The 12,073-nt window shown below is 41.4% G+C and overlaps 2 protein-coding genes across 2 annotated transcripts in view; both read right to left on the bottom strand.

Moving 5' to 3' along the window:
* LOC309382557 (uncharacterized protein) overlaps positions 1-9,908 on the bottom strand; it is a gene marked incomplete at its 5' end in the record, with an annotated part of 35,333 nt that extends 25,425 nt beyond the window's left edge. The window contains 6 exons of the mRNA XM_081934194.1: positions 2,155-2,284; positions 4,824-4,891; positions 5,004-5,118; positions 8,572-9,166; positions 9,393-9,796; positions 9,840-9,908. Of these exons, the coding sequence (XP_081790320.1) occupies positions 2,155-2,284; positions 4,824-4,891; positions 5,004-5,118; positions 8,572-9,166; positions 9,393-9,796; positions 9,840-9,908 (1,381 nt within the window). The remainder of the gene's footprint in view (positions 1-2,154; positions 2,285-4,823; positions 4,892-5,003; positions 5,119-8,571; positions 9,167-9,392; positions 9,797-9,839) is intronic.
* LOC309384833 (zinc finger protein with KRAB and SCAN domains 3-like) overlaps positions 1-12,073 on the bottom strand; it is a 57,983-nt gene that overhangs the window by 8,535 nt on the left and 37,375 nt on the right. The gene's annotated exons all lie outside the window — the stretch shown is intronic.

Here is a 12,073-nt window from a genome sequence, read left to right as displayed (position 1 = left end):
GGGACCCCTGCACAGCCTGCTCCTTGATCTCAGCGATGAGATTTTGGAGCCAAATCCCTTGCTTGAAGCATCCCTTTGGCTTGTAAACGAGATCAGTAGAGCAAGATCTCAGGCTGCTAATCTTGCATGATCTCGCACTGCAGTACTTTCGGCCCGCGTTCTTTTAAGAACTGAGGAGTGTGCAAGATCCAGAGCAAAAGTCTTTGAAAACAAAGAGGCCTTCCTCCTATTTGCAAAGTATTTTGCCCTGGACCTCGTGCAGGCCTTGGTAAGCAGAGAACAGAGGCCTAAAGTACTATAGTGCAAGATCATGTGAGATTAGTAGTGCAAGATTTCCAACTGCTCATCTTACATATCTCTCACTACTTTAGGCGTCTTTTTTCTGCAAATGCACCGAAGCAGGCAAAGCAACTAATGGCTCGCTACATCACTGTAACGTAAGTCCCCGTGGGGTGGAATAGGGCTACAGGTAGGGCAAATATTGTTGCAGCGCCTCTGCTGTCATTCATAAATGACTTTTCTAATTTCGGGACTAGGTCTTAAGTACTTGGGAAAGGGCTAGTTGGTAACTTGGAACGGTTGCTTAGTGAACTGTCATAACCTGGGGATCACCTGTACCCTAAGATGCTCGGAGTCACACTTCATGAGGTCTTTGTTCTTGAATTGGATTGGGAGAATGCTCTTCCATGGCCTGAGTGTGAAAGTTCTGTTCTCACACAATTTGGGGAGGTTTCAGAGGACAAATGACAACTCCTCTCACGTGGCCTCCAGAGGACACATAAAAACACACCCCATTTTTCTCAGCCTCCACAGATAAGGTCAAAGAGAAATGGAAAAATACAGATAAGGAATGGCACCGAAAGCATCTGAGCAATGTGACATTGACTCTTTCCTTCCTTGGAGTACCAGAATTACGGATCCTTTCCTTCTCCCTCATAAAAGATAATATTGGATTAGTGACTTTTATAAAATAAAAAACTAACTATAATCTATCTTACAATACAATACAATAGTAGAGTTGGAAGGGACCTTGGAGGTCTTCTAGTCCAACCCCCTGCCTAGGTAGGAAACCCTATACCGTTTCAGACAAATGGCTATCCAGCATCTTCTTAAAGACTTCCAGTGTTGGGGCATTCACAACTTCTGGAGGCAACTTCTGTTCCACTGATTAATTGTTCTCACTGTCAGGAAGTTTCTCCTCAGTTCTAAGTTGCTTCTCTCCTTGATTAGTTTCCACCCATTGCTTCTTGTTCTACCCTCAGGTGCCTTGGAAAATAGTTTGACTCCCTCTTCTTTGTGGCAACCCCTGAGATATTGGAACACTGCTATCATGTCTCCCCTAGTCCTTCTTTCTCTTAAGCTAGACATACCTAGTTCCTGCAACCGTTCTTCATATGTTTTAGTCTCCAGTCCCCTAATCATCTTTGTTGCTCTTCTCTGCACTCTTTCTAGAGTCTCCACATCTTTTTTACATCATGGCGACCAGAACTGAATGCAGTATTCCAAGTGTGGCCTTACCAAGGCATTATAAAGTGGTATTAACACTTCACGTGATCTTGATTCTATCCCTCTGTTGATGCAGCCTAGGACTGTGTTGGCTTTTTTGGCAGCTGCTGCACACTGCTGGCTCATATTTAATTGGTTGTCCACTAGGACTCCAAGATCCCTTTCACAGTTACTACTACTGAGCAAAGTATCACCTATACTGTACCTGTGCATTTCGTTTTTGTTGCCTAAATGTAGAACCTTACTCTTTTCACCATTGAATTTCATTTTATTAGGTAGTGCCCAATGTTCAAGTTTGTCAAGATCCTTCTGTATCTTAAGCCTATCTTCTGGAGTGTTGGCTATTCCTGCCAGCTTGGTGTCATCTGCAAATTTGATGAGTTCCCCATTTATTCCCTCATCCAAATCATTAATGAAGATGTTGAAGAGTAGTGGGCCCAAAACAGAGCCTTGGGGTACTCCACTGCATACCTCCCTCCATGTAGATGTAGTTCCATTGAGGACTACATGTTGAGTGCGGTTGGTCAGCCAGTTACGAATCCATCTGGTGGTGATGCTGTCTAACCCACATTCTTCTACTTTATTTAGTAGTAGGTTATGGTCTACCTTCATCTTGAACTCTCTGATCAGGGACTAGAAAACTCTTACCCAGAGAGACCACGTTCCTATGGTTTTCAAGCATGACTTCTGAATGCAGTGCTTTCTGGTCAGGATCCAGCTGAGACCATTCCTCCTCAGAGAAATACACGGCCACCTCCTCGAAGGACACCAGACTCCCCTGAAGACGGAAAAAAGAACAGGAGGATTTGCAAGACCTGTTCATCTTCATCAATGATTTAGACAAGAGAATAGAAGGGGAACTCATCAAATTTGCAGACAATTGACAAGACCAAATTGACAGGAATACCAACACTCCAGAAGATAACCTAGAGATATAGAAGGATTGACAGATTGGGCCTGATTTAACAAAATGAAAAACAGTGGTGAGAAATATGAAGTTCTACATTTAAGAAAGAAAAACCAAATGCACGGGCATAGAATAGGTGATACCTGACTTAACAATTGAAAGTGCAACAGGGATCTTGGAGTCCTAGTGGACAATCACTTAAACATGGGTCAGCAGTATAACCCCAACCCAATCATAGGCTGCATTAAGAAGGGGATAGAATCAAAATCACATGAAGGTGTTGGTACCACTTTATAATGCCTTAGTAAGACCATACTTGGAATATTGCACCCAGTTTTCGTTGCCAGATGTAAAAAAAGATCTTGAGATTCTAGAAAGAGTGCAAAGAAGAGCAACCAAAGTGATTAAGATCCTGGAGGCTAAAACATATAAAGAAGGTTTGCTGGAATTGGGTATGTCTGGTTTAATGAGAAGAAGGACTAGGAATGACATGGTAGCAGTGTTGCAATATCTAAGGAGCTACCGCAAAGAAAAGACCAGTGAGAACAATTAATCAGTGGAACGATTTGCCTCCAGAAATTGTGGGTGTTCCAACACTGGAGGTGTTTATGAAGAAATTGGACAGCCATTTATCTGAAATGTTATAGGGCTTCCTGTCTGAGAAGGGGGTTGGACTAGAAGACCTCCAAGATCCCAACCAACTCTGTCATTCTGTTCCATTCTTCCCAAATGACCAAAGCAAACATTTGCACCAAGTTAAATGGCTGTGCATCATACAAGTCCTCATTTTAGGTGAGAAAATGGGCAAATCTGAACATTTCTTTAACTGAAGAAATATTTGGGGAAGTTTTATCAAGTTGGTTGATTCTAGAAAACCTTCAGTGCCTTTCAGTAAAGTAATCCCACTTCTGGATCAATTGGTCTATCGCTCTTTCTATCATTGATTGATCTAGTACCGTAGTCGGAGCCATTGGCTGAATGGAAGGAAACAAAAAAGAGAAAATTCCCTGGGAAAGTTATTTCTCAGCCTTTGCAAAGTGGGAATGTTTGATCTCCTTATCGAAGAACAAATCAGAGGATTGGAAATTATTTTGTAGCCCAAAGTACCTTGATTACATGCTCAACATGGCCACTACCTTTGGATTTTAATAGTCTGCTTTATTTTTTAATATGATTTTTTTTGAACTGTGAGTTATAAATAAGGGTGTTTTAAAATTGTAATGTGGCCATGTGAGTATTTGATTATTTTTCATTAGCCCTGCACAATTCCAAATCAAAGAATTACAAAACAAATGGGTCTCTAGCAATTACTACCACAGTGATATGCTTATCCCAAATTCTTTTTAAAAATTGCTTCTTGTAAACTCATAAGTTGGAGTAGAACCTAGCACCGTGATGGTGAACCTGTGGCACGCGTGCCACAGATGGCACACTGAGCTATATCAGTGGACACGCAAGCCGTTGCCTTGCTTGGCTCCAGGGCTGCCCTTTCCTTCCCAGGAGTCTCCAAGCGATGCCAGGTAAGTACAGGACTCACACAGAGGCTCCGGGAGGGCATTTTCATTCTTCGGAGGGCTTCCAGGCTTCTCTGGAGCCTAGGGAGGGCGAAAAATGGACCTACCGGTGTGGGAATAAGAGGTAAAGCTATGTAAAGGCATGCGTAGAAACTACCATGATCTCAGAGGCTGTTTATCTTGGAAACCTACAAACTCACCTAATTAGCAGAACCAAATGCAGGAATAAAGGAAAGGTGATGCACAGCCGTTATCTATTAGCTCATTAATTCACCAGAGCAAAGGCATGAGTTAACCTTGGCCTGAATAGTATTCTTGATTCTCTAGGGAAGATTTGGGGGAGTGAACCTGTTATTGCAATGTGTTGTTGCTCTGTGCTTTGCTTGTAAAAACTATATAAAAGCCAAATAAACTCTGCGAGACGCAGACAGATATTTTGGACACAAACTGCGTGATGGATTTCTGAAACCTACATACCGGGTCCACCAGAAGTCGGGAAACAGGCTGTTTCTGGCTTCTGGAGAGGGTGGGGGAGGCCGTTGTCACCCTCCCCAGGCTCCAAAAAAGCTGTGTGGGCATATACGGAGCAGCGGAGATGGTGGTGTCACACATGCATTAAATTATGGGTATGAGCATGCGCAAGGACATGATAGTGCGCATGGGTGTGCTTTTGGCACCTGAGGGAAAAAAGGATCACTGATCTAGCAGAACAAGAAAACCAGAGGAAGCTATGCTCACTGATAGCAACTTTAATCTGCTATTCTGCTGTCCATGTTTTGGAAAAACACAAAAGTAATCCAGTCCAAAAGGGGTGGGGGAGTAGGAGAAAGCACTCTGCACCCCCGCTTCACTTCCTAAAGGGAGAATACAGATTTATAAACTTTTCCTTTTCTTACTTGATTTGGGGGTTCAACCGATGTTTGATCTCCGTCATAAAAACCAGAAAACTTCATTCTTTGTTTCTCTGTAAAGAATAAATCATTTCAAAATTTATAACAAAATAAGAGGAGGTATTCTATAGAAGAAAACAGAAAGCAAAGATAAGACTGATGGGTAATCTGAGGATCTTTCATTACCTCCTGAGGTGTCCTGACTTTGATCTTCCCAAGGGATCCTCCTGAGAAATAGCTCCTGAGGGGGATTTGATAGATTTTTCTTTCCCTCAGGATCTCTGATCTCCACAGTGCAGCACTTCAAATAGGTGGAAGGAAAAAAGAAGCAGAATTAATGTACTTCAAATGACATAAAGTGGATTCTTATATCCGGAACACAACCTCAAAGCCTCCAATATTGATCAGTGTTGTTGGTTGAGAAAACAATGGATGAATGTCCGACAAGAATTGATGGGACATCGCCACATATTATGAATGTCAGAAAAGTTTGGGAAGGAGAGGAGGAGCTAACGTTGCGATGACACGACCTGCGATCTCGAAGTCCCAAGATCACAGTCGATATGGACCTAAACCAGTGATGGGCAACCTTTTTTTTCAACTGAGCCAAATCTCGCCAAAACCACGATTGAAATTTATTTTGAGAGCCACATTTTTAAAACCGAAAATACATAGGATGGTACACTGTTTTTAGTTTCAATAAACTCTGGCATTTGAAGCACGCAAGTCTTAAAGCTGTCAAGTTACAAGATCCTTGCATCCCTAACCCTTTAGGAAAAAAACCCCAAGGGGTCTTCAAACCTGACAGCTTGAAGGCTTGTGGACTTCAACTCCCAGAATTCTGAGAATTGAAGTCCACCAAGGGCATCAATCATATTAGCCCAGGGATCTGCAAAATTGGCTCTTAAGACTGGTGGACTTCAACTCCCAGAATTCTGAGAATTGAAGTCCACCAGTCTTAAAACAGCCAACTTTGCAGACCTCTGTGTTAGCCCAAAGCCTGGCGCTGGGCGGGCCTTGCTCCCCCATTGGTGGAGCCCCAAGAAGCGAGGAGGGAGAAAAAGAAACAGAGGCTAAGGAGCTTCCCCCCCGCCCCCTCCCAGCAAAAATCTAACTGGGGAGCCGGGCGGGCAGTAGCAAATTAGCCGATCACGCCGCGTGGGCAGTAACAAATTAACCGATCACGTGGCGTGATCGGCTAATTTGCTACTGCCCGCCCGGCTCCCCGGTTAGATTTTTGCTGGGAGGGGGCGGGGGGGAAGCTCCTTAGCCTCCGTTTCTTTTTCTGCCTCCTCGCTTCTCGTCCCCGCCCGACTTCAGGATCCTCCCTAATCATTGTGGGTCAAAAAGAAAAAAAGGAAAGGGGCGCTTGTTTTGAAATGCCCGAGAGGAGGGAGGGGAGCGGGCGCCCGGCACACAGAAGAGCCGCATTAAAATGTGTAAAGAGCCGCGTGTGGCTTGCGAGCCGCGGCTTGCTGACCACTGACCTAAACCATCCCTCAGAGACAGTGATCGGGAAGAATACGTCTTGCTGATCTCAGGGACCCCGTAAAGTCCCTGATCGATCCAAGATAAGTTCTTCTAGCCGGCGACAAAAGCACAGTCACAAGCTGATGAAGTTGGGACAGTTCCGGAACGGAAGGAAACAGAAAGAGAACGTGTGTACAGCTGGTGAGGAAATTTTATTGTTTTAAAAGAGACTGCCTCCAAAAACCTTAAACCTAAATTAAATTTGAGAAAGAAGAAATAAGTGGCAAAATTAAGCTACATTGGATTGCATTGGACAGTGTGTTATCTTTCTTTTTAAATGCTATTTTTGGATGGAATCTGCGCAAAGCTTTTTAAAGTAAATGGATTAGTTTTTCTTCTACTTTTTTTATTTTTGTAACCTATGGATTGAAACTCTTTTTTCCATTTCTATGAGGTTTTTCCTTTTTTCTATTTTGCCTCATTTAAGAATTTCACTTCTTTTAAACCTGGAATACAAAAAAGATACAAAAGGAGTACAAAGTGGCTTGTAACATTAGGGGGAAAGGAAGCAACATTGCCACTTGGATGCTGGAGGTTTGAGCCTTGGAAACATTGTACTTTCACTTCTCTCTTTGATCATTTTGACTTTGCGCTTTAAGACCTTGCAGCTTGTTTACAGAGAGTGATAAGAAGAGCATGGAATGTTTATGCAGGTGTTCTTTTGAACCTTATTGCCAGCTGGAGAAAAGTGAAAACAAGGTCTTATTGTGAGAGATTATAAATGAATTTGTGGTTAATCTAATAAAAAGCTTTGAAAGCCAGAGTGGCAGTGTTTACCAGTTGAAAGAATGGCACAATATCAACATCAAAAAGAAACTTTAATATTGCAAGAGATAATGTTTGAAATTCAAAAATTATTAGAAGTATCAGAGAGAATTGAGGAGAAACTGGAAAATATAGACTATATATCAGCAAAATATGATGGAGAATTTCAATTGGAAAATGTGGAGGCTAGAGTCCTAAAAATGGAAGAGAAAAATGAGCACAAAGACAAGAAATTTGTTGACATCTATGGTGAATGGACTGTGGTTGGAAATGGAGAGAGTGTAATATGGAAAGGGGAGCTAGATGACCAGGAACTCTACCCCAGAAGGCAAGGTACAGAAGAAGAAAAAAGAGAAGAACTGATGGATTTAAGAAGAGAAAGCTTATCAGAAGTACTGTTGATGACCAAAGATATGCTGATTAAAGAAACAAATGGAGGGTATCGAGATTATATAAGAGATGCAACAAGCAATGAGCTGTGAAGAGAAGTCCGCACAAATATTATCAAGGAAATAATCAGAAGATTAATTCCACAAATGGCAAAAGACATAAGATTGCATTACTGGAAAGATACAGGTTGATACTGTATATGAAAGCTTATAACAAAAAAATAGTTAAATTTAGTTAAATTTAGAGCATTATGTAAAAAATGAAGCGATAATGGATATGGTTAAATAAATAATTGATAACGATAATAATCTATACATATGTAGTGGTTTGATAAGAATTAATTGGATATGAATGGAAAATGGTGACTATGAAAGGAAGATTAGAAATTTTATTATGACAAAAAAGCTAATAATAAAAAAATAAATTAAATCTAGTTGAACTTTGGGTCAAAAATGTTATGATAATGGACATAGTCAAATAAATGATTGATAATGATAATAATGTATATATATGTATTGGCTTAATAAAAGGAAATTGGATATAAATTGTAAACAGTGATTTGGAAAGGAGGACTGGAAACTTGGTTACTAAATATTGTTGATTTTTATTTAGAATAGGTCATAAGGATTTAATGTTATTGGATGATATTGGAAATAGCTAACAGAATGCCATTATGTGGTTATGTTTTAAACTTTGGAATATTCTATGCAAAAGGATGTTAAAACAATTATAGTCAAATGAAAATTGAGGTCTGATGACAGTAATATCTATAAATATATTTGATTTAAAATGTATGATTTGCTATGAATGATAGGTGATGACTGAGGAAAAGATGCACAAAAGCTTTTTCTAACCAATTGACACACTTTCTATAGTATGTAAAGAAAGAGGGCTCTTTGTGTTCTGTTTGTGCTTATGCAAAAATAAAAATTTTCAAAAAAAAATATTAGATCAATAAATAAACATTTAATGTGGCGAAAGAAAGAAAAAAATTATTTTTAAAAAGAAAAGTTTGGGAAGTATTGAAACATATTCTATATTCCCTTTTGAGCTCCATAAAGTCTCTCACCTGTAAGTCGACCTGCTCCTTCTGCTCCTCCGCCTGGCTCAGGAGGAAGCCTTCAGCCAGGGCCACCGCCTGGGAGCTGCTCTCTGCTCCACACTCCCGCACCCAGCTCTCCATCTCTGGGGGCAGGATAGCCAGGAGCTGCTCCAGAACCACCAGGTCCAGCATCTGGGCTTTGCTGTGCTTTTCTGGTCTCAGCCATCGCCTACAAATGTCATGGAGTCGGCTGCAAAGTCCTCGGGGACCTTCAGCCTCCCAGTATTGGATGAAATCCCAGGGCTGAACTTCTGAAGGGCGGATGGTTTCCTCCTCCAGGATCTTCTGCCCAGTCCTTGTCCAGAGCTTCCCCCCCTTCCCAGGCTGAGCAGCTGAAGGGCCTTTTCCGCTTCCCTCCTTGGCCAAAGGTTGTGTCTCCATCCTTTCTCTCTCCTGCAGAGCAACTCCAGGTGGGTCCAAGGACTCTGGTGGGTCTCCAGGTGCCTTTTCCTTCACAGGGCCATTTCTGGTGCCACAGGACGGATCCCTGCAAGTTATTCTGCTCTTTGTTTTCCTCCCCAAGAGAAAAGTTTGGTTTTGCAAAGATTTCAGATTTCTGTATCTGAGATGGAAGGAAAAAGAAAAACCAAGATTTCTCTCCTCTCCTGCTGGGCTTCTGCAAGGCTGAATGCAGGTGTTCTTTTGAACCTTATTGCCAGCTGGAGAATTATTGCCCCCCCCCCCCGCCCAAACCCTTCCAGGCATCCGGTAGTGGAAGCCGGAGGAAGGCCGGGCGTGGGTCTCTCCCTCCTCCGCCTCCCTTTGCCCGCGAAGAGCCCCCAACTCACCTGGGACACGTCTGGATCTCCCCCCGCCAGCCTCTCCCGCAGCCTCTCCGTCGGAGAGGAGAGCGAGTACGGCGTCCTAGAGCGGCAACCGTTTGTGGTGTCATTTGCTTCCTGGCCTCCCCTAAAATGCCAGCCATGTTCGCCCTCCAGTGGACCAATGGGGAAGCGTCAAGAGTTCCCTTCTCTTGGCGGTGGGCGCCCCCTGGTGGACTTGCCGCAAGTTGCTTGGATTGTAGAAAGGGCGGGAAAGAGGAGCGCGTCTGAGGGGAAAGGAGAGGGCGGGGATGATGGGCTTGGGAGTCGAAGGAAAGGCCGTTCTCAATGTCTTCGTGCTGGAAAAAGGCTTTGACGTCTCCAGAGGCGGCACTTTCTCCATCTTCTTCTCCTTCCTGTCCAGGAACCCTCTGTGGGGATGGAGAAAAATATCTCTGGAGGATTTGAACTCACTTCCCTCAAGAACAGCTGCACTGTAGGTTGGGCTTCTCCAAAGGCCTCAAAAGGGGCCAAATCCTTCATTCTACATAGGATAAAGGTCTGAAAATGGAAGGTTTCCATGATAAAATGACAGAGGTAGATAAAATTTTGATAGGTACTGATGAAAAGGTGATTAAAAAACTGTATAGATACTTATTGAGGTTAAGTTAGAAGAAAAACAAGTTAAACAATCTATGATTGATTGGGGTGGGGGAAACTTTGGGCATGGGATTGAATGAGAGAATTGGCAGAAATTGTGGTCTCAAAATTATAAAATGATAATGTCAACAGCATATAAATAAAATTTGTATAAGATGTTTTACAGGTGTCACTTACCCCCGACGAGAATAGCAAGAATGTTCAAGAATACATCCGAATAGTGTGGGAAATGTCATCAGGTACCGGGTTCATATTACCATATGTGGTGGACTTGTATAGAAGCTAAAAGATATTGGACTAAGATTCACACTTGGTTGGAAAAAATGATACAAAAACATATAGACTTTAAACCAGAGATCTTCTTATTGGGAATTGTACCGGAAACATACAATAGAGAATTGAAATATTTGATTGTTAATGTGTTAACAGTAGCTAGAATTGTATTTGCTAAAAATTGGAAAAATGAGAAAATACCAATGCAGGAGGAAGTTATTCACAAGATAATGGAATGTGCTGAAATGAGTACATTGACATTTGAAATTAGAGAAGAAGAAGATAAACAATTTTATAAGATATGGGATTTACTTTATCAGTCATTAGATTAAAAAAACATGAAAATGAAAGACATTAGAGAATGTTATCAATACCAGAATAATAGAATGATACAGAATATAACATAAAGATATATAATTATTGGATAGATTTAAGATGATGTAATGAATTGTTACAATATAAATGAACCCAATATCTAGTATATCTCGTTTAAAATGAAGGAATAATAGTGATAGTCAAACAAATGAGGTACAATGATAATAATGTATACAAATATATTTGATTTGATAATATGTGATTTCATATAAATTGTAAGTGATGACTATGAAAAGGATGCACAAAAGCCTTGCAACCAACCGACACACTGTATGTAATGGAAGATGGCTTTATGTTTTATGTTTTGTTTGTCTAAAAATAAAAACTTTTTATAATAATAATAAAAGGGTGGGGGCGCGCCAAATCCTGTCAGAAACAGCTGGGCAGTTAGAAGAGGAGGATCAGGAGCCTCTGTTAGAAACCCAGCTTGTCTTGTGGTTGTTGGGAACTTCTGTCTGAAGGGGAGGCAGATGGGACACAGGCAAGAAGGCCACAACCAGGAAAATTATTTTAATTTATTTAATTTATTTCCTTTTTATTTATTTAATTCAATACATACAGCTGCCGTTCTCAGATTATTTGCTCAGCCTCTCAGCGAAGGGGGAGCAGAAAGGGCAGAGATGATGAAAGAAAAGGAAGATCCTGAAAAAGGAATATAAAGCTAAACTCTCGTGAGGGAAAACATATTTTTACATAGGGATTGAGTAGGAAATTCACCTCAAGAAATGTGTTAAGGCAAACAACATTCTGGGATGCATCACCAGAGGTATCACCGTCAGCAAAAAGGAGGTCTTACCCCTCTAAAAAGGGCTTTATTCACCATTTGGAATACTGTGTCCAGTTCTAGGGACCTCACTTTAAAAAACGCATTGAAAAGATTGTGCAAAGTCCAGAGACGGGCAACACGAGGGAAGGCAAGGAAAGATCAACACAAAATTAGGGCAAAGAGCCTATGAGTTGGATTTTCTAATTCAGCATCACTATAACCACATTCTCCTTACGGTTTTCTCTCTCTCTGTTATTACTTGCATTACATAATGTGGAGCAGGGTGGAAAGGCGGACTGTGACAATAGTAAGCAAAGGAAGAAAAGCCGAAACAAAAGGGATTTAGGAGTAACGCATTTCTTACTGCAACTCTGCTCTAATGGATATACTCATCAAAGGGAGTTTCTTGAAATGATTGGGGGATCTCCACCACTTAAATATTGGCAGCCACACATCACATTCAGGGCAAATGATAACCTTATTCTCCACTGATACTCATCTTTCTTTTAAAGCCTAGTCTTTAACAAAAAAGCACGAGAGAATTGAGTATTCAGAATCAAAATCAGAATAGAGCTGGAAGGGAATTTGGAGCTCTTCTAGTTCAGCCCCTGATCAAGCAAGAGATTCTATATCA

The sequence above is a fragment of the Natrix helvetica genome, assembly GCF_964273705.1.
Source record: "Natrix helvetica genome assembly, chromosome: 1".
In the NCBI taxonomy this organism is placed as follows: domain Eukaryota; kingdom Metazoa; phylum Chordata; class Lepidosauria; order Squamata; family Natricidae; genus Natrix; species Natrix helvetica.
The sequence above is the reverse complement of the archived record's forward strand: the minus strand, read 5'-3'. Positions and strand labels throughout refer to the sequence as shown.